The sequence below is a fragment of the Chionomys nivalis genome, chromosome 4 (assembly GCF_950005125.1).
Source record: "Chionomys nivalis chromosome 4, mChiNiv1.1, whole genome shotgun sequence".
NCBI lineage: Eukaryota > Metazoa > Chordata > Mammalia > Rodentia > Cricetidae > Chionomys > Chionomys nivalis.
The window spans coordinates 8,586,074-8,612,362 of record NC_080089.1 but is presented as its reverse complement, the minus strand read 5'-3'; the positions used below and the strand labels follow the sequence as shown (position 1 = coordinate 8,612,362).

Genomic DNA, 26,289 nt, shown 5'->3' with positions numbered 1-26,289 from the left:
ACACTGGGGTCTGCTGATAGTCACTGCCATTCCTGCCATGGCTACAACAGTGTGAGTGACATTTAGTGCCCAGCCTGAGAAGGAGCAACTGAAACCTGCCCAAGAGCACCGAGTCACACAGGTGTGGCACCAAGGCCTTGGCATTTCTCTGCAGATACCTTTGAAGAAGAAAGCAAGGCCTCTCTCAGGCACTTCATAAGCTGCATCCACGTTGGACATGAGCTGGGGGAAGGAGCTGGTGATGGTGTTGGGCCGAATTCCTGCTGCCAAGTGCACCTGTCTTCTCCAGAAAATCCTATTGGGTGGACCAGAAGAAATCAACATCAAGGATTGGTTGAGATCTTAGATTGCGGAGACTGAAATGGCACTAAAGCCATTGGCAGAGAATATTGTGAAATCCCCACTGCTCTTTGCGGTGATTTAGAGTATACCACATTATATGATTTCTATTACTGCTACTATCACTATTATTATTTTTGAAACAGGGTCTCATGAATCCCACCCAGGCTGGTCTCAAACTCAGCAAGGATGACTTTGCATTTCCCGTGCTTGGGTTTCCACCCCCTGTGTGCTGTGTTCCTGGGGTTTGCTGTCGTGTCTGGTTTTCATCTTTTAACCTTTTAAACAATTTCTTCTTCTTTCTGATTGTATTAGGACCTTTGAGACTTCACTTCACTTATGTGAGGGTGTTCAGAACATAGATGGTAGAGCATGGGTATTCATGGAACACATACCCTTTACCCCCAAAAGACCATTACACTCCAGTTTCTATTTCGTATTCTATTCTGGTGTTTCCAGAACTAAAATCTCCAAAATAAGCTGGAAAATGAACAAATGACTGGGAAAAACCTAAAGACTACTTTTCATCTGAAGCAATGGGACTCAGATGGGCAACTGTCGTGCATAGGAGGGCAGTGCTAAGGGCAGGCAGCTAAGTGTGGCTTAGGGCTCTCCCGGGTGTCAGAACTGGCTACTGCAGATATTGTGAGGATTAACCTGGAGCACAGTAGCCAGTCTGATTCTAATATCTGTGCCCTTGGTGACACAGGATTTGAACATCTGGTGACAATGTTGGTTGTCACAGCCAAGGCTGGGGAGTGCTCTCAGAATTTGGAGTAGCTAGCGGAAGAGACAGCACGGCTCACAGTATCAGTGGCTCCAAAGACAGGAAATGCTGTTTCAATAGTTCCTTTACAATGTACACATTCCGCGCGGTGCTATAGTCTGTATAGTGCTATCTATTAAATGTAAATTATCACAAAAGCTCTTCATTAACCAGTGGGTAAAGAAAACTTATGTTTGGTAGATAAGAAAGCAATAGAACATGGATTCAGCATATTAAAGCAAAAGATGAATTAAAATTGAATAAAGAATTTAAAATGGAACTTCCTTCAATCTAGAGACTTGTTGGCAAAAGACAGGTTAGGACACACAGGAACTATGTAATGCAGCAGACAGATGCCAACATCCGTAATCTAATCTTTGATAAGGAAGGGACAATAGCAGAACGTGATATCACCAACCAGCTGATATTTATTACCGCACTATTTATCTTTGTGTACCTGGTGGTTGCCATAATCAAGATCCAATAAACATTTGTCATCTGATGCCAGAGGGTTGAGCAGAATACAATTGATCAATGAATTTTAGAGCTTATGAAATGTACATTTCCTGTTACTAGAACTCTAATTCATTAAATATGGTATTAACGTACTGCTAGCCTCCTCCCTGGCCTTTTCTCTGTGCCTGTTGTGGAACACTGGGGCAGGCAGGATCACGTCTCACTCATATTTTTATCCTGGGGCATCTCATCCTTGTTGGCTGACCCTTTTTTTCTCCCCAGGAATTGTATTCTGGATCTTGCTAAGTCACAGAACTACCTTCCAGGCTGATTGTTTTTTTCTTAAAATTTCTGCCATGTATGACTTATTTTATTTCCGAGAAAGATATAAGCAACCCAGGTATATAGGCATATAAAATAGCTATACAAATTAATCATTTACTGATGATAAATCATAAAGAATTTATCTTAATTTTTGGCATACACATACATTTTTGTTTTATCACTTATTAATGATTAAGATAGATTTGCCGTCCAATTGAGATGCTTGCTTGTCTAACATAGAACATCTCAAACATACATTGGCTCGATATTTCCTTCCATGGAAGGGATGAATTTAGGAATATGATAAAAATCATTGCTTTCCATACACTATTATAAGAGCAGAAAATGTTGTATGTATCACAATAACACATAATTTCAACAGTCTGAAACCGGAGTGAGGTACTGTGCTGTGTCCATTGGCTTCGCGTGCTGAGATACCACGCCCAGTGTAAACTATGCATATTGTGGGTACAGAACCAAGGCTGGGGTGATTACACAATGTAATATGGATGAGGGCTGCTGGGTACACCTGGGATTCATTATACATTTCATTTTTTCTAAATTTTCGGTCATTGTTCAGGAAGTCTGTACTGTTGCCCCCCTCATGGAGTTGGAACACTGTGACCATCTTTGTCAAACCTGCCTAGACAGACCCATGTTCTTCCCTTTCAGAAGTCATGGGAGCCCAGCACAGCTGCACCCATCTCTTGTCTCTCACCCACATTAGCCCCACACCCTCCTGAATCTGCTTCTCTGGTATCCTTATCTGGGAAGAGGAGGAAGAGGTGCCTTTTCCCTCTTTTGGATGCTCTTTTGGGGTCAGGCGGTGTGGTACAAAGAGAGGAGCAGTATACAGAAGACATGCAGACATGGCCTGCCAGCATCCTTGGGAACAAATCAGGAAAAGTTAGGTAACTAAGTAACCTCAGAGGAGGTAGGTGGTGATTGAAAATCTCTAGTCGCAATAACAAAGTGCAGTAGGGGACCTAGCTGAGCAGGAGGGGAATAAGTGAAGACTCCATCCTGGAGGCGTGGTGAGCTCTAGGGAGCTCATTCCTACTCCTTGCTAGACTGGAGCCATGGCCTAAATCTGCCCTGTACTTCCAGTAACAGACACTCGAAAGAGCAAAATCCAAGGAGAAGGGAGAAAAAAAGCTGTGGACCGGCAGAGGAAAGGGAGGCACTAGGAAAACACTCTTCTCGGCATTCAACAAGAGTGGTTGAATTATGCCATTTTAAAATGGTGGTCTAGCCACTGCTGGAAGCACACATCCTTGGGATCCAGAGCACGTGCCACTGGAGTGTATGAGAACCCTGGCCTGCTGGATACCTCTAGACAACCAGGAAGCCAGTTTTAGCGAGAGCAAATGATATCCAGTCTGGTCAGAGCTGAGGTGTGACCAGTACTCACAGCCCATTGTGGGAAGGAGTACCCAGGGATGGGACCAGAATTCTCAGACCTGTGAAAGGCTGCCCAGAAGCATGAACAGCATCTGCCATCAGACCTGGGGAACCCAAGAGCTGGGATGGTTTTAGGGTATCCCATTGTATTTCTGTACCCCATTTCCTTTTCTTTCCACCCCTAGCCAGGGCTGCCTCATCTTCCCAGACCTTGCCTTCTAGTTCTCCTTCAGTCTCTTCTCTACCGCTGGCCCCACCCTGCTTTTTTCCTACCTACTGTCTAATTGGTTTCTTGGTACACACAGTATTATTAGTGCTCCTTTGCTTCCTGAAATGACTGGCGTTGAAGGAACAACTGCATCTTAATTGACCTTTACTGCATTTTCAAAGTCAGGTTACCTTTTGATAATGATTGTTTTGCAGACAGCAGCTCACCTCCAGAGCAGTCCTGGGATTGAGCCTGATGTGCAAAGTGCATGGGCGGAAGGTCTAGACACTAAGCTAGACACCCTGTCTAGGAGAGAAAAGTGATAGCTTCACCCCTGTTACAATGAGCCCCTCTTAAACATTGCAAACATGTCCCCTAAAAGAATAAGGAGGTCTTAAAAAAGAAAGTGCTCTATGAACCTGAAGGCACTTATGATTATTTACATAAAAATTTTAAAGACATGTTTTATGCTACAATGTTTTAATTATTAATTGACACTATGCAAAATTGGAAAGGTTTACACGGTCTGAAGAGAGGGGTATTACTATGGAAGTTTTCAGCACAATGTTTACCAGTAGTTTCCTTTGAAACTTGTTCCTGAAAACTTGGAGTCACATACCAGCACTGTGGGCGAGAAGGCATTCAGTCATTTGCTTCAGAGGCCTCCCAGTCAACCATGCATTCATTGTTTAGTTCATGGAAGCTGTGAGTGGACTTAGAACTGCAGGCGTGGGAGTGGTGTGGATTATGAAGTCAGGATTTTGCTTCGGAGGTCTAACAGTCTACACCCATGAGAGGAGCATGCAGCCTCATAAGCCATGACTCACGAAGAGAAGGCAGGGCCCATCCTCAGTCAGGAGAGAGAGCTCGGCAGTGACAGAGTCGGTGGTCTTGGCTCACCAACTGTCTTTTTGTCTGGATTCTTAAGACAGCAAAACTAGTTTAAGCTAGCTCCCCAATACCTGCTTTCCTCCATCCCTCACCCCTGCCCACAGCTCTCCTGTACACATCCTCAGTCCTGCACACTCCTGAACACACCTTCACCCCTGCACACAGCTCTCCTCCTGTACATATCCTCATCTCTGCACACTTCTGCACACACCCTCATGCCTGCACATGGCTCTCCTCCTGCACACATCCTCAGTCCTGCACACTCCTGAACACACCCTCACCTCTGCACACACCCTTACCCCTGTGCATGGCTTTCCTCCTGTACACATCTTCACTCCTGCAAACAGCCTTCCTCCTGTACACATCCCCATTACTGCACACAAATCTCCTCCTGTACACATCCTCACCCCTGTACATGGCTCTCTTCCTGTACACATCTCACCCCTGCACACTCATGCACACGCCCTCACCCCTGCACACACCCTCACTTCTGCACACGGCTCTCCTCCTGTACACATCCCCACTCCTGCACATGGCTCTCCTCCTGTACACATCCTCACCCCTGCACACTCCTGCACACGCCCTCACCCCTGCACACACTTTCACTTCTGCACACGGCTCTCCTCCTGTACACATCCCCACTCCTGCACATGGCTCTCCTCCTGTACACATCCTCACCCCTGCACACTCCTGCACACGCCCTCACCCCTGCACACACTTTCACTTCTGCACACGGCTCTCCTCCTGTACACATCCCCACTCCTGCACATGGCTCTCCTCCTGTACACATCCTCACCCCTGCACACTCCTGAACACGCCCTCACCCCTGCACACACTTTCACTTCTGCACATGGCTCTCCTCCTGTACACATCCCCACTCCTGCACACGCCCTCATCCCTGCACACACGCTCACTTCTGCACACGGCTCTCCTCCTGTACACATCCTCATTCCTGTGCACTCCCGCACATGCCCTATCCCCTGCACATGGCTCTTCTTCTGTACACATCCTCACCCCTGCACAGGCCTCTCCTCCTGTATACATCCTCACTCCTGAACACTCCTGAACATGTCCTCACCCCTAAACATGCCTCTCTTTCTGAGCACGTCCTCACTCCTGCACATGGCTCTGACTTTTGACTGTCTTGCAATGATGGGAAAAAAAATTGGGACAGTTTCCAGTATTCTAGGTTGGTCTCAAAACCCATTATATATAGCCAAGGATAACCTTGAAGTTTTGATCATCCTGTCTCTACCTCCTGGGCTGGGGTTACAGGTGTTTACCATCCTGCCTAGTTTACAAGGTACCAGGGATTAAATCCAGGGCCCTGTGTATGGTATGAAAACACTCTACAGCCTGAGCTATGTCCCTGCCCTTGTAATGCTTTTTGATGTTTTTTCTCATGAGGTGTGCCAAGGAAGACCTACTTCTGCAATGTTTGACAGCATGATAGTACTTCATACCCAAGTACTCACTGGACACCGTTCCCAATAAAGACAAAGTTACATACATGTTCCTGTGGTCCTCTCTATATTCTGTTACTATTATATTTCCTCTTCAGTAAAGGAAAGAATATGGGTGAATGTTGCTATGTTTCTATTTTCCTTCATGGAGTCACGGAGACCTCATGAGGCAGTGGTCAGAGTAAAGGGACAGAAGGCATCTATGAAGACTGACACCGAGAACCCCGGAGGCCTTGGGAATGGGGCGTTTAGGAAGAGCTTTTCATTAGGAATACCCACCTGTGTGTGTAGCACTTGATCACCCATGCATGCATGCATCCACCCACCTACCATCTTCCCGTAAAGGCATGCACGCATTTACCAGTCTGCTCATCTGTCCAACTAGCTAATTGTCATTCACCAGATAAGGAGCCTTTTACTGTTCCTCTCACTAGACACATACCAACAAGCAGTAGCCCAATACACCTGGACTGATGCCTGGGAGACAAGCTGCTGCCTTTCAAATACTTTCTTCACCTGTACATTGGGGATTCTAATCTTTATCATGAAAGCAGTTAGAACAAAGATGGCAGCTATTAGGAACACACTCAGCAAAGCATCCAGACCTCAGTCAGTCTCCATTCACAGCTGCTGTGCATCTCCCTAGACCCCACTGCCTGTCCTACTTCCCATCAATGTAGCATGTCTGTGCTGTCTTCAGTCAGTGAGACAATGACATTGGTTGGCGTGGTTGAGGCCGGGGACGTCTTGGGCTCACCTGTCCTTGAAGAGCAGAAGTTCCTTTCCCAGCATTGTCACGGCGTCGAAGGATGAGCTGGAGTCGCAGAGGTCAGGGAGGGAAGGCTTGTGAGGCGGGATATGGGGCAAGGTGGGCTTTCCTGGGAATGTCTTCCGGGGTCCTAGGATTCAAAGTGTAAAACGATGCCAGCAACTCAGAGCATGTCCACTTCTGCTCTTGAGAACTCTAGAATACCATAAGGAAATGGCTGCCAGTGGCAGGCAGACCTGGGTTTGAGTCTCAGCATCTCTACCTGTTAGTTGTCTGACATAAAACAATTTAACTTCCTACAGCCTTGGTTACATCAGTTGTAAATTGGGAGTGCTACCAGTAGAACCTACCTATGAACATTGTGTAAAACTTAAGTAATACCTGAAAATATCAGCATCTGATGACTCCTGGAAAGCCAGTTTGCTATGGGTGTGGACTTTGGTGTCTTTGTTCCGGTACACAGTGGTACAATTTGGACTTAGTGCATTATAAAAACTAAAGATGGCACGGAGTTGGTAGCAGGGTTTGGAAGCCCGTGTGTGTATGGGAGGAGTTGGGGCGGTATGGGAAGTGAGTAGGATCAAAAAGCATTGTACACTAATGAGAAATTCTCAGAGAATTAATGAAAATAGTCCATAAGAAGAGGTTGATATTTTTTACTGTTATGCACAACCAAATGGTAGCTAAAGATGCCTTAAGATCCCTGCTACCCTTAACCTTCAATGAAATTAGAGTTTATACAACCTTGCCATGAAAAGGACATAAATGACAAGTGTAAGCAGGAATAATACTCAACAGATTAGCTATATGGTTGAGTGATAGAGTTATTAGCATCATTATTGCTATTTTTAGGGAGCTAAGACCCCTTATCTGTCAATGTGTGTGTGTGTGTTTGTATAAACTATAAACTATAATCACCACCTTCCATCTTCCAATGCATAATTTTTTGCTTTGGAAAATAGGAAATGGACCATTTTCCTTGGTTTTTTAGAGCCAGGATACTCTGGAGGAAAGACAAGACAGCAGTGCTTTCTCTGGTGCACACGGTCTGTCGAAGCAGCTGAGTCCTGGGAAATCGCACTTTCTCTGACCAGGGGTGAGAGGCGGTGAAGAAATCATACCGTACAGTGCTTGAATTCCTTTCACATCGTCCCTGGGCAGATGGAACCTATAGGGGTTCTGGTACTTGTAAGTTGGGTACATAAGTGCTGATGGGTCGGTGGAGTGGCCCAGGCCTAGAGCATGGCCAAATTCGTGAGCGGCGACGGTGAATAAATTGAACCCTAAACAGCAAGGGAGAGAGAGAGGGAGAAAGAGAGAGAGAGAGAGAGAGAGAGAGAGAGAGAGAGAGAGAGAGAGAGAGAGCGTCAACACAGTTGTGTTTCCTCAGCTTGTCTCCCAGGAGAACTTGTGCCACAGCACAGCTAGCTCTCCTTTCATAACGGGACTCAAAGGTTGGGAGTCTAGCACTTGACTTTCCTGTCTTTAATCTCTTTTGGTTCCTTCACCCTTTGGGGGAAAGGGGGGCGGAGGGAAATGTAAAACAATCTATTCTCCCATTGCCAGCGATGTGTGATAGTGGATAACAAAGGGTCTGGTAGCTAGCAGCGGTGATGAAATTTGCAGTACCTCACAGCTTTGGATCCTAAGTCCCAGAGTCACTTTCTGCTACAACCTAACCCCTTTTATACTATAAATTGGTTATATGAAAAAAATCACTGGATAGAAATGGAATGTGGTACAATGCAATCAAATTATCTTCTGCTATAGGGAAATCGGGCTCCCACACCAAGCTGAGTTCAGTTATAGGAAGGTTAGCTTCTGGCTCTAAAATGAGTCTGTTTTCACACAGCTCAATAGTATACACAGTTAACATTTCAGTCAGTGCTTGAGGAAACTAGATTCACAGAGTCAAAATAATTTACCATGGTTACAGTCAACTATCGGTGGAACCAGGAATTGAGATTTTAATTTACTTGGCATCAAAGCAGGATTTCTAATGACGATACCTAAGTGTGTGGAGTGTACCAGCTTCTTCCATCGTGTTTCACACTCAGACGACTCACATGGCATGCTGGGAACTTTACAACCCCTCCCCCATCACACTCCTCAGGACAGTACTAATTCATTTTGTGGGGTCATTCTTAAATATAGTTCATTTCCACATACAGGTAAAAAACCATGCGTCTTATACATCTGAATGAGAAGTAAGCTGTGCACTGGGATGGGATTGGCTCTGTGGATTAAACGCCAGGAAACAGAGAGCAGGCAAATCTACAGCATCATAGTGGGAGGGTCTTCCCCTGTAGGTTCCCTTCTGGATTTTTGGCTTACTTGTTTTTCCTACCCAGCCCCCTAGTTAAAGGGTAGCTTGGGACGTTGAACCTCAAGGTTTCATGATGGAGCCCAGAAGAAGGTACAATAGTTTCCAGGTTATGGTGAATTGTGCATATATACCGTTCATCCCCATAGTCCACTTCTCAGCATTGTCGAAGTGCGTGTCTCCTCCCAAGCCTTCTCCAGGTGCAAACGCATGGGCCAGAGTCCCTCGAGGCCCATCAAATGGGTAGGAATCCCCGTGATCTAAGTGGGAAACATCAATCAGATCAAGTCATAGTAATTCTGGGCAGAAGGCGATCAACATTCTCAACAGTGTTGGCCCTTAAATGAGCTTTTCAATATTTATCTTTGAAAGACCTTTTTAAATCATGTGTGTACTCCCTGTGGGAGTATGTGCTCATGCGTGCAGTGCCCGAGGAGGCCAGAAGAGGGTGTAGTTGCAGCACAAGTGTTCTTAACTGCCACATCATTTCCCTGGCATTAATATTCATTCTTAAGTATAGAAAAGGTCAAGGGTCATGGAATTGAAAAATAGAAAGATTATTTTGTACTTCAAAGACACATTGCAAACAGGCAATCTTTGTGGTAATGGTTTTCATCACAACACAGAGCATATGGGAGATGGTCACACAACACAGATTACAGAAGGAGAAAGAACTGAGGGACATTTGATAGCAGCCAGGCCCACTGACTGATTACAATATAAACCTGTCAGCAAAGTCCAATTCCTCTGGGAGGGTTTAGTAAACTGAAAGTGTGCTTTCTGTTTGCATGGCATAACATAAGTGCAAAAAATCAAAAGAAAATGTCTTTGTAATTTTGATAGCTGCACATGTAAAGTCTATGAAAGAAAAGGTGGTCTGGGAAATCCCGGCACCCGGGGCCTTTGGTGTTTTGTTCTGCCATCTGTAGTCAGCAGCATCATGACTCGACAGAAACCATCTGATGAATGGACAGAGGCTACTGCTCTTGAATTCTCAGAATTTTGGTGACAGTGCTCGATTTTTCGTTTACTTAAAAATTGGTATTTGTATTTCATTTTATTAATTTGTTAGTTTTAAATGTGTTTACTTTGTGTGTGAGAGAGAGTGGCTGTACTCACTGTTATGTGGAGATCAGAGGACAACACAGGGAGCAGGCCCTCTCCCCCACCAGGCAGGTTTCTGGGATCCACCTGAGCTACCAGGCTTGACAGCAAGGGCTTTGCTGGCCCAGTCACCTCACCGGCCCTGTTTATCATTTTTAAAGCCCCACCCCTGGATTCAGTATGCTGTTTCTCAGGTCTCATTTGATGCAGTTCTGAGAAGTGGATGGGAGATTGGCTGGTTTCTAGGCAGCCTTTGTGCTAGGGGACAGAAGACCAGCTTGAAAGACAGAGAATCGCAAATCAATTCCATGTACCCTGAACCTACCCTGACTCACAATGTCCTGCCATTTCACCGAGTGCCCTTGATGCCTGGCAGGAACAGGACCTGCCTAGGGCTACATTCCACTCAAGGCCATTTCATGGCTCCATTGGCCTCCCCTCCCCTCCCTCCTAAGCACATTCCCTGTATCAACACCAGACTGGAATAAGCTCAGGGCTCAGACTATCTTGGGCACTTAGCAGCATTATCTGGGCAGGGGAAGAGGGAGTGACATTCGTCTTCACTGCTGTAAGTGGAGGAGGGGAGTGTTTTAGGGGCATCCTGTTTCTTCTGTTTCCTGCAAGGGTTTCTCTGCAGAGGAGAAAACGGAGTAGCAGGCAGGTAGAGGCAAATGCGCATGCACTTCCCAAGAGTAGTGTTTAGGCAGGGTGGGCCCTGAATGCTACCTCTGTAACTATCACAGGAGGTGGCTACCACAGGGTCCCTGGGGGAATTGACTTCCTTAGAGGGGACTCCAGCTAGGAGAATATTGGGTACTACGAAACCAGGTAATAGTGACAAACACTGTTATCGGAAACACTGGAGTCGTCTGCCCCCCCCCCCCCCCCCCCCCCGATAGAACTGTCCTCTCCTGGGGTGGAGCCACAATGAAAGAGTAGCTCAGAGGGTCTGTCCCTCAGCACAGCCTACAAATGCAGACAGTGCTGGCTGAGACTGCTCTATCCTGCAAGGCAGGATTTCTGTCCTGAAGCGATGCTCATCTTTGCCCCTGCCTTCACCCGCCCCAGTGCTATGGGATGAAGCCCTGCGCTGATCAAGCTGTAAGTTTGTCAAAGGAGCAAGTTCAGGTCAAAGAACCCAAGAAACAGTACAGTACCTCCAGTTTCAAAAGATATCATGATATCTGCTTCCCCAGAGTTTATCCTAACGAAGTTCAGAGGGACGGCGGTGCTCCAGGCACGCAGGGCCATCTCCACAGCCTTGTCCACCTCAGCAGGACTCATGGAAGGTGTGTACTTAGAGACTCTGGACAAAGGGAAAGCAGATGTGTGTGCTTCAGTGACTGCTCCCAAATAGACAGGCGGAGGGAATGCCCGGGCTGCTCACAGAGCACAGGCCCGGGTCTCCATAGCATAGACTGTTCACAGAGCACAGGCCCGGGTCTCCATGGCACAGACTACACATCCGGGTCTCCATGGAACAGACCACAGGCCTGGATCTCCATGGCATAGATTGTTCACAGACCACATGTCTCCGTCTCCATGGCACATTTTGTTTTTTGTTTTCTTTTTCCTGAATCAGTAGTTCTTGCCCCGCTTTGTAACATCCAGGATTGTCTCTTGTTCAGAGAGACCTAGAAGGCAGAGACATCCAGCCCTGGACTTTTGAACGGTTAGTTCTCGTTGTTATTTATTTGAGGGTTTGCTACCTCAATTCTTTATCAAAGGTCAATGGAATTTCCCCAGGGTTGGGGAGTGGCCTGTAAGTGTGTGTGTGTGTGTGTGAGAGAGAGAGAGACAGAGAGAGAGAGAGACAGAGAGAGAGAGAGAGAGAGAGAGACAGAGAGAGAGACAGACAGACAGATAGAGAGAGAGACAGACAGACAGGCACAGGAGAGACAGAGTAGCAGTTTCTTTTAAAATTTGCTTTTAAAAAGGTTTGTTTTTCTTGTATGTGTATTGGTGTTTTGCTTGCATGTATTGTCTGTGCATAATGTGTGCAATGCTCATGATAGCCAGCAGAGGGCATCGATCCCGAGGGAACTGGAGTTACAGAGTGCTGTGAGTCATCTTGTGGGTACTGAGAATTGGACCTGGATCTTCTGCAGGTGCTTTTAACTGCTGAATCATCTCTCCAGCCCTTTGTGTGCTTTCTTTGAAAGGATTTGTTAGCATAGAACAGAATGCTCACTGGGGTGAGAAGAGGCCTGAGCTCTCTGGGGAGAGTCCATGGGACAACCTAGGAGAGCATAGAGGTTTTTCTGGAGACAAGTGCAAAGTTACTGGATCCCAGGGTTCCCTTTGCGCTGAAGCCCGGAGATTGGGGTTCTGCCAGCAGTGAAAGTGGGGAGAGAATTTCACCTGGGACTCTGGACTGGGCTGGAATAATGGCTACAAAACGAGGAGGCAGAAGTTCAGCAGCCGACTTTGGAGGTAGATCTGAGGCCACAGCCTTTTCTCTAGCTTTGACTCGTGTCTAAAACAGACACGTTTGCCGAACGCAGGTACTTGGCAAATGGAAGAACAAAGGCTAGCTGTTTAGGATATCCTGGGACTCTCAAACTTCAGGGTCCATGATAACAGTCTAGCAGGCTTGTTGAATGTACTGGCTTAGTTTTGAAATCTGTGCTTTAGCAAGTTTCTTAGATCGTTCTCATGCAGGTGATACGATCTGAGCTAGCACACAAGACCAAGAGAGAAGATGGAAAGTTGCTCAGTTCTGGACCATTTAATGATTTAAAAATACTCGTACCCCTTTGTCATACAGACCTACAATCTAGGCCCAGACTAGACAATCCTCGTCATTCCCTCTCGATACAGTCAGAGCAACTGTATCTTTGAGTTGATGATGTAGCTGAGACAGCCAAGAGAAGGATGGAGAAAAGAATAACACGAGAGAAAGGGAAGTGGAGAAAATCCGGACCTGGGGTCTAGGGATTGAAAACCACGAGCTGATGGCAGGAAGGCCGTCTTTGGAGACGAGTCCCGTGCCAGACAAGGCTCTCAGCACTTTTTAACGCGGTGTGTTATCTCGTCCTCTCAGGCCCAGGGCAGTCGGTAATGATGATGATCAAGGCCTGCACTTTGTGGTTAGGGGGATCCCAGTCCTGCTCTGTCTGCTTTCCAGGCTTGTGCCCAAGGAGTACTCTGTGTGCTTCCTGCCTCTCATGTGCATCAGCTATGTTAGTTACGAGATGTTATTCCGACATTCATGGCCCTGCTGTTAACTGTGCATAGCAACATCCTAAAATTCTAGGACAGTTGAAAGAATTATGAAAAGATGTCATGAATTTATCTTTTTTTCCCTCTAAGAGCTTAAACTGTAGTTGTTTCTCAGACTGTGGTCAACTTTTCTCAGACCACCCCATTGCTTTGATTTCTTTGTCCTGAGCGGCACCTTGTGGACAGGGCCTCTAATAGCAGGTAACAAGAGGCCCCACCAACTTCTCCTTTTCTTGTGTGGGATCACCAGGTTTGTCAGAAGGGTTTAACAATCTCCTTCACCAGGGAACATATGACTCTGGCCAGCACGGCTTTCTGGTTTCTGTATTGTAAATAGTGCCCGACCGTCAGGGATACCACATTGGCAACAGTCAAGAGGCCACTGTGGAGTGTGGAGATTAGTCAGGTAAAATAGACATGGATAAGCTTGTGAATCTAGGTGTGTGTGTGTGGGGGGGGCAACGGAAAAGTAGGAAGTAATATGTTCTAGTTAGCTTTGTTTTAAAATGCACTCTAATTGTAAAGTTACATCATTGTGTATCAAGAAGCCCAGGAAGCTCTTGGGAACATAACGATAAACTCCAGAATCCCTGCCATTGCAGCTGGCTCCTGCGGTAGCAAGGAAACTATTCTCTTCCAACCTGCTGAAGTTCACAGCAACGCAACTCTGCTCATCTCCAGGTCTCATCCAAGTGTGCTGATCCTGGCTATGTAACGGGATCCAGATCCTGGAGCCCACAGAATCCAGATCCGGGCCTTCCCCAAAGCTAGCTTACTGTGTAGCTGCCTCCCCAGCCTCAGTTCCACCACTCCCTTGCCGTGCCCTCTCCTGCACTTCAGTAGTGTGCTTGGGCACTGGGACTGGCAACACGACGGTCCATCTCACTCAGCTTGGTTGGTAGGTACAAAAATCTGGCATAGAACCACCCAAAGCTATACCCACTAGGCCTATGTGAGGCCCAAGCCTGACAGCATTACCCACCTCCTTCAGGGTCACTGAGGCTGAGGAGTGGGCACCCTGGGTGATGTACTTTAAAGTGGGCTATCCTCTAAATGAGCCCTGGAGTGGATCAAGGAAGCTAGAGCAGGAAATTTGCTATCTCTACGGAGAGCCCAGGGAGGAAGAACCAAAGCTCCTGTTGGGCGGGCCTCCTCCTTCTAAACAGGAAGATACCAGATGATGGGGCAGTACCAGGCAGGCACCATGGGTAAACGGGACTTGAAGGTGCAACTAGCTCCAAATCAGGGTCAGGAGTCACTTCTGTGTGACTGGCCAGCCCTGTAGCTCCCCCTCTGCTGCCCCAGAGCCCACTGAGGGCCTGTGAGGAAACTCTTTCTCCCTGTTCATGTCTGTCTCCCCCTAAAGACCAGAAAGGAGAAGGATGAGCCGTGCACCTTTATTTTCCACAAACTGAGTGCCTATAGTAGCCAAATTCATCAGCAAATGATTTGTGGAATCAGTGAATGAATTTTATTAATGAGTCTTTGGTAGTGTATGTGTGGGAAGGGGTGGGGTGAGGGTGGAGGTCAAACTTCAGTGCTGTTTCTCAAGAGACATGTTTTTCTGAGGTGGTGCCTCATTGGACTTCTAGTCTCTCATTTGATTGAGTAGTCGGGCCCAGCCGGCCAGATTAAAAGGTTATCAGTCCTACCCAAGGGCTACTTTAATCTTAGCGGGTCAGGTCTGTAATGGGAGAGATGGACAGCTATCCTGAGATTAGAATTTTCGAAGACAGCTGGAGAATTTCTACTCTTTGTTAAGACTGTTGTGGGTTCTGCCTTCCCCACAGATCAAAAGCAAGAAAGTTTGGGGGAAAGGAGAGGGTGAGGCACGTCTTTCTCTTTGAATTGGGAAAGACTCAATCTCATTACCTGTATGTCAAAATATTTTTTTTCCATTTGGGTTCACCTGGGAAGAGGCGGTAGTTGGCCACATCAGGAACGCCACAGCGAGGCCTCTTGATCACATTCATCGTAGTCGGGTCCAACTTCCCAGTGACTTGGAGGCCAAAGAAAGATTGCAGCTCCTTAATCTTCCTGACCATGGGGTTGCCTTGTCTTGCCACCATCTCACCGGCCTGGGGGCCTCCTTTGTGTGTGTAATACTTGTCAAGGTAGTCCTGAAAGGGAGAGCAGGCTGACACATCGGTGGTGTGGTTGGCCAGCGCCCCTACATGCCCCTACTCAGCTACGGCAGGGCGCAATATTCCTCATATAAATAGGGTATATATTCTTATTTTAAAAACTTAGACATATTTGCATAGATGAAACATGTTTGCCAAAACTTATTAATGATTACTTTTGAGTACTGAGGCTTGTAGACCGTTATCCTCATGTACAGTTTTTGCATATGTGTGTGGTATACACATGTGTGTGTGGGCATACTTGCTTCTATGGGCTTATGTGGAAACCACAGGTTGATGTTGGTATGTCATTCTTAATCATGTAATGTAGAACACATAATGTGTAATGTGAAATAAGTAGTTTTTTCCCCCAAGAGACACAAAGAAGCCACTGTATGGACTGGAGATCTTAACTAGTTTTGGTGGGTTGTGGGTGACCTTTCTTTTTATAGGGTGGTTTCCTGAAACAGGTTCACTACCCTCTGAGGCAAGAAAACGAGCCATAAATTATTAGGCTTCTTGCATATGAAGCTCGGGGAACATTATGGAGCAGGGGTTCGGAAGACTGGAGGAGACCGAGTCCCAGGAGGAGTAAGGTGCAATAGGGTCCTTTGGACGTGATGGGACCCCTGCCTGTAACAGCTGTGACCACACAGATCCAAGCCAGTCAACAGTGCAGCAGGGACACAGGAGGAGCACACAAGTCCCGTGATGGCTGCTGAGAGAAAGTGGTCACTTTCCTTAGAGGCAAGCCTCCTTGTAGGCTGACGTGTTCCGGCCGTGGCCCACGCCTCTGTGCATATGAGCAGTACCAGCTGGACTCAGAGGGCAACAAAAAGGAGACAGAGAAAAAAAAAACAGGGCATGAAATTGGCAGAGAGATTGGGAAGAATCCAGGAGTTGGGGAGGAGCAGTAATGAATACGATCAAAATACATCACACACATGTATGAAATCCTCAAAGAGTAAAGGAAAACCTTAGCCCCTCCCTCCATGACCAAGTTTCACCCACACACAGACTTAGGATACCTTAATCACCCTGCTGTGTGGATGTTCAGCTGGGAGCAGGGCAACCTGAACTGCACAGGACTGCACAAACGCAGAGTGGAAGCCCATGTTTGGTTCAAGAATTTCCCCTGCCCACTGTGGCCAGAGAGTTAGAATCCTACATTTACTTTAGTTGATTATTTATTGTATGCAAATTTTTATATTTTATAAATTTATAAAAATTCTATAAGTAAATAAAAACATTTATCTCTACATTAACCATAGATTTAATTATTTATAAATTGTGCTCAGTATACTAACATATAAAGAATGTATTTAAATGTTGCAAGCAAACGGGATGCGTTTATTTTTAGGGTGTGAAACTGGAGACACTGGCGTGATGTGTAAGTGCCCGGCTGCTGGGCCACATCCCACCTACAACGGTTGATTTGTTAGAAAGATTATCATATATCCATGCGACACAAAACAAAGTCTGTACTAAGGTCGTATTTTTAAAAATATTTACTGGCATAGAGAATGTTCTCAATGGAACAATAACACACAGACTAAAAGGGAAGAGAAATCTGTGTCAAAGTCCGGCAGTTTCGGAAGTAAAGAACGTGTAAACGGTAAGCAACGAAGGGAGGCCGCGAGGCCTGAGCGCCAATGCCGTCGTCTGTGCACGGGGCATCTGCAGGCGACTCCGCCTTTCCCTTTTGTGCTCCCACACGTTTTCTGTGGTGACGTCGGCTGTTGTTATAGTTCATGTTCCATTTCCTCACTCTGTCCCCAGAGGAGGTGACTTTGTTGAGGAAAAACCCCTGGGAAGTTTGGCTAAGGAGCTGGAGGACGGTTCAGCAGCTAAGAGTGCAGCTGTTGCTCTTCCAGAGGACCCCAGTTTGGTTCCCGGCACCCAGTTTGGGTGGTTCCCAACTGTCTGTACCGCCAGCTCCAGGAGATCTGACTTTCTCTTTGGGCCTTTGTGAGCACACGTGTGTGGCACACATGTATCCAAACACACACAAATAAAAATAGATCTGAACCATTTTTTAAAATTTTAGGCTTTCAACTCGGATGAGGAACACTGACACTCAGGGAGATTCTGATTCGGCTCCATCTGCGCTCAAGGCTTTTATGTTTTTCTTTTTTTCTTTTTCTTTCTGAGGCTGAAGCTGCATTGAGGACTTCTGGTTTGTGGCATCTTGAGGTGACGTCTCAGTTACGCTCCTTGGAGAACAGGGAACTGCATCTAATTCCTGATGCTCAGTATTTCTGCGATGGTTTCAGTTTCAAGGATTCCTCCCCCTTGTTTGAGAATGTGCTATACTCGACCTTCTGATGTCTACTTTATGAGATGTGATCTTAGAAGGGGGGTATTTATGGTAAATTCGGCAAAACCGGCATTTACTGCTGTTAAAGAGCCATTGTCACAAACAAGGACACAGGGACCAGGGAGAGGTTACTAAAGACTCAACAGAGAAATAACGCATCTGTACAAACACTGGGCAACCCCCTAAAACCAATGCCAGAAAGTTCTTAAAAACCCTGAAAATTTTACATGCTAGCAGGATCATCTGGGGGAGGGGTAAAGGGTGCCCTGCCCACCCCAGCATAGGAGGGGAGCCAGCATTCTTAGAGGTGCAGTCCCTGGCCTGTTGCCTCCTGGGACAGCCCCATACCTGGAAAGGTATGTGATGTGGGATTCCCCTCTGTATGCTGCGAATACCATCGGTGAATAAAGAAACTGCCTTGGCCTGTTGTTAGAGCAGAATTTAGCTAGGCAGGGAAAACTAAACTGAATGCTGGGAGAAGGAAGACAGAATAGAGAAATTCAATGTAGCCCCGCTGGAGCCGGATGGGACTTTACCCGATAAGCCACAGTCACGCGGCAATACACAGATTACTAGAAATGGGCCAAGCAATGATTTAATTAATACAGTCTCTGTGTGATTATTTTGGGTCTGAGCTGCTGAGCTGTCAGGAACAAACAAGTGACCCCCCTTCAACAGGTATGAGCAGTGATTCAGAGGGACATTTTTTTTTTTAAAAAGAGAAGGTATGAAGTTGGGGTGGGGAATGTTGACAGGATCTGGGAGGATTTGGAGGGTGGGATGAAGGTGGTTGAAATATATTGTTTGCATGTATGAAATTCTCAAAGAATAAATAGAAAGTTAAAAACCCTGAAACCTCAAAACCAAAAGCAGGCCCATGCTTGCCTTGGCCACAGCCTCACCCTCAGTAACAGTGAGTTAATTTTAAAGCTACAGACTAAAGGATTAGCAGTGTCTACAAGCTGCTGATGGAACTCGGGGAATCTCTTTTTTAGATTGTGGTTTTTATGTTTTCTCCTATGAGGCTACACAATGCTTGTAATGTTTTCCTTTTCCTTTAAATTTTCCGCAGGTTGTCAAACCAACAGCTTCAAAAGTTTAAGGCTGAACTTAATAGATGGGATCAGAGCAGTCAGTTTTAATGAAATAAACTCAGAAGTTATTCCTACTTAATAAAAGAACAAAGCCATGTCACTGCAATGACATTAAGGGGATGGTGACTTAGTGATTCCTGAGGATGGAGGACTCTCGTTCGTTCTGAGTTAGGGTGAGGCTGGTGCCAGAGCTGTTGGCAAGGCTTTGGCATTCTTTCTGCAGTCAAGATGTTCCATTTGGCACTTAGAGGCACACTTGGAACTGTCCCGTTTTACAGTCCACCACTTTGATGCTGTTCTTTGGTCACAGGTTTCCAGACTTCCTGGTGTCCTCTCACCGGCACCGCCCACACGGTTCAAATCACTAAGTTTCAGCCTTCACTCCAACTGTCCTCTGCTTGCTTCTTGTCTAGTGTTTGACAAATAAAAGTAGCCGAGGCTAAGAGGGTCTGTATCTGTTGGCTCCCTGCCAACATCTTAGGACTCAAGTCACTGGTTTGAGGAGCAGCCAGAGTGTGCTTTCTTCTTCTATCTCTCAGAGTCATCGAAAGAGGTTTGTAAGGACTTTGACGCTATCTGAATGCAGGCTGTACAGAACAGGCCAGGCAATTCTTTGAATTTCTCCCACTTTCGCTTTCTGGCCAGCTTCAGCCTTCCTAACTCTCGTACCTACTGAGACGGTACCAATGTGTTTCTTTACCGTGTGGATGTCGAGAGCGGAGCTCCGCCCTCTCTTTAGTCCCTGTTTGTAACTCTTTAAAGTTATGAAAATAGTTTAAAAGCCAAAATGTTTTTATGGTATAATATTCAGCAAGAAAAGTAGAAGCCAAAATTTAAAGATAATAGCAATTAGAAAAATCTTTATCACAGAAAAGAAAGTGGTACACATGGCTCAAGAATCTAGGATCCTCTTTTGGATGGTTTAATTTTTCATAGCAAGTGGTAAGTATTGTGTTTAGAGACCCTCCAGAAGCTTTAGATGTCATGTCAACAGCACCAGGTAGTTCCCACGTTCCGATAGGCTGGGCTAATGGGTTTTGACGTTATGAAGGTGCGAGGGTGATATGCCCTCTCAATACAAACGGCACTTCAAAGTTTCCCTCTTGGTCTGTTCCTAGACTGGAAGTGCGGGGTGCAGCTCTCTCTCTGGATCCTGAGCCTCAGCCACGACCACAGCTCGCAGCCACACAGTAGCAAGGCCAACGCTGGCTAACCGCAGTGTGCTGTGCACCACACAAGAGCTTTGGGTAAGCTGTGGGACCTACGGTGAGGTTATCAAAACACAGCACCACTCTAAACCAAGAAACATCTACACTGTTTGAAAGAGCAAGCCATGAAGTAGTCACGCTCCCACACTTCCTCCCCCACCGTGTGTATGGCTGGGGAGTGGAAGAAGGACCTCAGGCACGGTAGGCAAATGCTCGACTACTGAGCTGGATCCCTAGCTCTGCCCACCCATATTACATCTACTGCCCCATCCTATCATTTCAAAGCCCTAATGCAGATCAACAAACCGGAACTTAAGGATTTATAAATAAATGAAGTAAGGACTGTTTAAGTTCTCAAGTGCAGATGTTTGTCTGTGGGTTTGGGGACACAGATGTCTGGGCTGTTATTTCGTAGCTAGCGATTTCTGAGGAAAAGAGCAGAGTGGAAGATGCCTTCTAGTTACCCCTGTTTTTCATGGTCTCTGAGCTCCGCCACACAGTGATTACACCCATACTCCTCTACACTGGACTCCTGCACTTAAGGATACTTTTGCCAGCTTGCCCTGTCTCCAGGATTTTCCAGGACAAGCTCATTTTACAGCTGAGGCTCATCCCAGATGTGGCTGTCTGAGAGGTTCCCCAGATGGCCCACAGTCCCAGTCAGCCAGTCTCTTTCCGGTGTCTCTTCCTACTTTCTGAAATAAGCTTGTGCTCTTGAGAGACACGTTGTTTTCTCAGCCTCCCTCCGGTCCCGCCATCCTCCCATCAGCACTGTGAGAGAAGAGACAGACTTGTCTTCTCAGCCATGCTTTGCAGCTCATACTGCCCAGAGGCCATCAGTAACAATAGACCCTATTTGTTTGCATTTGGGATTCTCTAAGCTCCCAAGGCTGGTGGATATTTCTGTAAGCTACAAGATCGTATATAAATTGTTTCTAGTGTCTGGGCTTAGCATGAGAGATCTGCCCTTATCTTTGTGGACTCTCAAAGAAAATGCTCATTCCAGAGCGGGTGCCTGGGCCCGCTGCAGCAGGAACATCTGTGTGCCAGGTGACAAGGTACTGAAGGCACAACAGAGACTTACTTAGAGAACGAAATAAGAGTCTCCTAACAGACCTCAACACCTCAGTCACACTGTTCTTTTGAAATGTATCCCCACCCCACAGATGACCAGACTAGCAAAGATGACTTCACCAAAACTTTCTGACCTTAGTCCTATTTCAAGTGGGAACACCTTAATTCCTCTGTAAAGAGCTGCTTTTTAGAATGCAGACCATAGTCAACCATTATAGGACAACAGCCTGTAATCTAATGGTCTGGCCAGGGTTGGCTGGGAGAGTGACATTCACCCAAGCCCAGGACTAACATCAGAACCCCCATTGGCTCAGATCTATTCTGGTAGAGCACCACCTGCTCTGTGTGTCAGGAAGTGGGTACCGCAAAAGCTTTGTAGTTTCTGGAGGGGGAATTACATTTGGAGAAAAAGGACCAGGAAAACACAATTTAAAATTTTAGTGCCTGGAGCTACTTTGAATTGAGCTCATCACACATAGGCTCTAGAGAAAGAAAGTTCTGCTCAAGTGGGCGTCTATTCTTGATATTCCCATCTTCTGGGGAGGGGGTTCCCATCTTCTGGGGAGGGGGTTCCCATCTTCTGGGGAGGGGGTGTCTACTGTCGAGCTGAACTCGCTTATTCATACGCAGGACTGTTATTGCAAATGTTCCCGGAATTCTCCCATGTTGTAAGAGAAACTGATCAACTAGAATGGTGAGTGTCAAAACAATTGGTAGGGACAGTCAAGGGTGCATAGGTGACAGATGCCTAGCCCTTAGCTGGACCGGATAGTAGCCCCCAGGCAGAGATGGAATCACATGCATGCTATACTTTCATCAGACTCCCAGAGAGATCCAGACACACATTAACAAACACCTTTCACTGTAGCTAGCAATTCTGTCATCAGAGATCTGGTCCTACAGGTTAAGAATCACTCTTCTCCATTAACTGGCTTCTCTGTATTTGGGATGATTTCCAGCCATGAAATCTTTACAAAATTCTAATATAATTGTTTATATCCGATCCTTTCCACCACAATCAGTTCCTTCATAGTTCAGTCAGGTGCAAGAGACCACAAGAGGGAAAGGGAAGTTGAGGTAAGGGTTGTGGAGAAACACAGGAGGGAGAAAAGACCCTCTGGTGAAAAGGAAGCTTGGTCTGTCTTAAATTCTGACTAATGTTACCTGGAGCACAAAAGTCATTTTTCAAAATGCAAACCTAAGAAAATTTTCCCATGTGGATGCTAAGCACTCAACAGTAAATTCACAGCCTTGTTTTTGAATTCTGTATGTTGTACAACTCTACTCAAATTCTGTATAATGTGATACATCTACACAGATACATCTACTCAGCCATGAATTCATCCACGTAACACACACACTTAAGAGCACCAGGAACGGATCTTAGATGGGGTGGTTCATCAGGCTTCTGTGGACATTAATAGATTTTTGTTGACTTTCTCACACGCCCTGTTGGGTGTTCTGGGTGAGGAGAAGGATGAGGGATGGGGCGGAGAGTCACAAACCTGTGCGAGGTGGTAGCTGCTCCTGAAGGTCCTAGGGGTGGCTGCAAATAGGGTGGGGACTGCGGTGGCAAACTTTAGAGCTGTGACAAGGACAGCAAGGCCAGAGGCGGGTAGCACCTTCATTTCCTCTCGGTCTCGCGGTAAATATGTCAGCCCAGGGGGTGTGGCAGACAGTGCACCCCTGCCCCTGGACCTGCGCTCCTTTTATAGAGTCGCACAGGTCTGGGCCTTGCAAGTGATGATTCATGTCTCAAATGGTAATTACACAGATGGTGTCTCTCTCTGATGATGGGGTAACAGCCCTGCACGGGGCCAGGGAAAGCTTTCTTCTTTGTGACTGACCCAGTCACAAAGGAGAGAAATGGTCACATTTAATGAAGCTTGTTAGCTATGTGCACAATTTGGGGTGAGCTTGATTGATCTGAATCCCACCCAATGGAACCATTTGGTTAGCCCTGCTTTTGGATCCCCTTTCCATTCTGATTACAGAAAAGACAGGGGCCTGTGGCTCTCTACTGAGCCTTTGCTTGTGTCTGCTGGCAGGCCTAATGACTTGGGTCCCAGAGACCCGCATGGTAGAAGCAGAGAATTGGTTCTTCCAAGTGATCCTCTGAATTCTATATGCATGTCACGGCACCTTCTGCATGCCCCCTCCCATGAATGCATACATAAAATAAATAAATGCAATTTTGAAAATGTAAAAGTTAAATGGTTAAAATGTAGTTGGATTATAATACAATAGAGTTGTCTACACACTGAAGCCAACCTCCAGCATCCTGTATCTGCATTTCCCACAATGTTTCTCAGGGTGCTGCTGGTGGTTCTAAGACACAAGGTCACGAGTCATCAAGGCAAATATACATTATACCATGGTACCATTACTAACAGAAGACTTTGCAATCAGATAACACCAGAGTGTTGTCGAATACGAATTTAAGATGTGTTGCATTTGTTTATGCTGTGGAACATTGGTTTAATGATGCATAGGTGTGCTGCATTCTTTTATGTTGCATTTGTTTAACTTTGTGAAACTGTGTTAGTTTGCCTGCCTAAAACACCTGATTGGTCTAATAGAGAACTGAATGGCCAATAGCTAGGCATGAGAGGAAAATAGGCAGGGCTGGCCAGCAGAGGGAATAAATAGGAGGAGAAATCTGGGAAAGGAAGATCAAGAAAAGAAAAAGAGAGGACTTCAGGGGCCAGCAACCCAGCTACACAGCAAGCCACGGAGTAAGAAGTAAAGAAAGGTATACAGGATAGAGAAAGATAAAAGCCTGGAGTCAAAGGGTAGATGAGATAATTGAAGTTCAGAAAAGCTGTCTAGAAATAAGCTAAGCCAAGGCTGGGTACTCATAAGAAAGAATAAGACTCCATGTATTTATTTGGGAGGTGGGTGGTGGGCCCCCAAGGTACCAAAGAGCTGAAAGAAAAAAGCTACACCAGAGTTATGTCTGTTAACCAAAATATAAGACAAAACCTGCCATTTTCAGTGTATCATGGCTAGTTTTGAGTCATGTTTGTGTGTGTATTCATGTGTGCAGTTACAGTTGCCCATGTGTGCAGGGCCTAGAAGATAACCTTTTCTTTTTTTTTTAAACAAGGCTTTTCACTGTTATGGAAACAATCTTGATGAAAAAAATTAAAAGTCAGAAAATATGAGGGAGAGAAAATCACATTTTACTTGTGATCAGAATTGACATGGGACAGTGAACAGCTCAAACATAAAGGAGTCGAACATAAACCCTGTCAGCATGTCCTCCATATTGTCTACCTGCACTGACTCGTCCCCAGAATGTCCTCCACACTCCACTTTCACTGACTCCTCCCCAGCATGTCCTCCACACTCCACTTTCACTGACTCCTCCTCAGCATTTCCTCCACACTCTACCTGCACTGACTCCTTCCCAGAATGTCCTCCACAGTCTACCTGCACTGACTCCTCCCCTGGATGTCCTCCACACTCTACCTGCACTGACTTCTCCCCAGCATGTCCTTCACACTCTACCTGCACTGACTCCTCCCCAGCATGTCCTCCACACTCTACCTGTACTGACTCCTCCCCAGCATGTCCTCCACACTCTACCTTCACTGACTCCTCCCCAGAATGTCCTCCACACTCTACCTTCACTGACTCCTCCCCAGCATGTCTTCCACACTCTATCTGCCCTGACTCCTCCCCTGGATGTCCTCCACAGTCTACTTGCACTGACTTCTCCCCTGGATGTCGTCCACACTCTACCTGCCCTGACTCCTCTCCAGCATGTCCTCCACACTCTACCTGCCCTGAATCCTCCCTAGCATGTCCTCCATATTGTCTACCTGCACTGACTCCTCCCCAGCAGTCCTCCACATTTTTCACTGATTTATTTATTTATTTTAACATGATTTAAGGTGTCAGCCATTCAGAAAAGCAGCTTTTCTAGAGCGTTCCACCTCAGGGCTAACATCAGCTCTGGATTCTGGTCTCTCAAACCAATACATTTTGCAGGCAAGTAGCTCATGCATGTTTCTCTTTTTTGCCTAACAAATGTTCTTGCCCCTCCCTCTTTGGGTGCAGCATCATCTTGTGGCTTGCCCTGGCATGTACCCTGAACTGAAACCCTTTCCTTAACCCTGCATGAATTCTGTTCATTTGTAGATACTTTTCACCCAGAGCTATTTTTATTTTTTGTTTATGTTTTTATTTTTTAAGCTTTGCTAGTTCAGTTCACAATTCTGACTTGTGTGCACATGATCTATGAGGTTGATTCATCTCCTTTGGCTGTGATATTTTCACATCTAAAATAGGGGGATGATTCTAACTGACAAAGGCAAGTCTTGTCATTGTAGAGATTGTAGCACAGTACAGGGAAAGGTTAGTACATATGAGGTCGGCTCTGCTGCTTTTCCTTTGGCTGCCTGGAATGTGGTTGGCTTTTAATAAGTGCATTGGCAAGGGAATGCCTGGAACCCTAGGCCTCTGGTTCTCAAGGTGTGGTTCCTGGACCCACAGCATCACCATCACCGAGAACTATCAAACTTTAATATATATTTTTGTGTTAACTTCACGTATGAATATAGTGTACTTAGATCAAATCCACCCATTCCCAATTCAGCGCCCCCAGCTCCCCACCACACTTTCCTCCCAACTTCAGGTCCTCTACATTCTTTTGTTTTATAACGCACTGAGTGAAATAGGAGCTGCCTGTGTGCCTGTGGACATGATGTGTGTGTGTATGTGTGAGAGAGAGATATGTCATGTGCACGTGTGGTGCCCAGAGAACGACATGTAGGAATCACTGTTCTCTCTTCCCAACATGTGGCTTCCAGGGTTCAACTCGGGTCATCAGGCTTAGCTTGGCCAACTTCACTGTAAGTCCTTACGAGCTCTTCAAGCAGTTCTGATGCAGGGGAACACTGGAGACCCGCTGAACTGGCTGAGTGCTATAGCCAGGAGCTATGAGGAAACATAATAATACAGTGTAGAAATGATCAAGAACATGTCAGCCACAAGAAGTTTCCAGTGCTGCCGTTGCCTCTGGGGCCTTGCTTTTTATTTCAAAATTGTCTGGGAAGTTTTTTGCAAATAATTACCCCTGAGACCACAAGAGTATGTAAAAGTCTTATTTTCATGTTTTGATAAATTCCACTCACAGTGATCTTCCTCTCCTTGTTCATTCTGCTGTCCTTTCCTGAATGGAAGAGAGAGTGTTACGCCCAAAG

At 46.1% G+C, this 26,289-nt stretch overlaps 1 protein-coding gene across 1 annotated transcript in view; it reads right to left on the bottom strand.

Moving 5' to 3' along the window:
- The window catches only part of Mmp20 (matrix metallopeptidase 20), a 39,324-nt gene extending 16,614 nt beyond the window's left edge, over positions 1-22,710 (bottom strand). Inside the window, exons 1-7 of the mRNA XM_057768574.1 lie at positions 22,588-22,710; positions 15,139-15,386; positions 11,202-11,350; positions 9,075-9,200; positions 7,739-7,900; positions 6,606-6,747; positions 159-295 (exon numbers count right to left, since the gene is read on the bottom strand). Coding sequence (XP_057624557.1) covers positions 159-295; positions 6,606-6,747; positions 7,739-7,900; positions 9,075-9,200; positions 11,202-11,350; positions 15,139-15,386; positions 22,588-22,710 — 1,087 coding nt within the window. The remainder of the gene's footprint in view (positions 1-158; positions 296-6,605; positions 6,748-7,738; positions 7,901-9,074; positions 9,201-11,201; positions 11,351-15,138; positions 15,387-22,587) is intronic.
- Between the last annotated feature and the right edge of the window lie 3,579 nt (positions 22,711-26,289).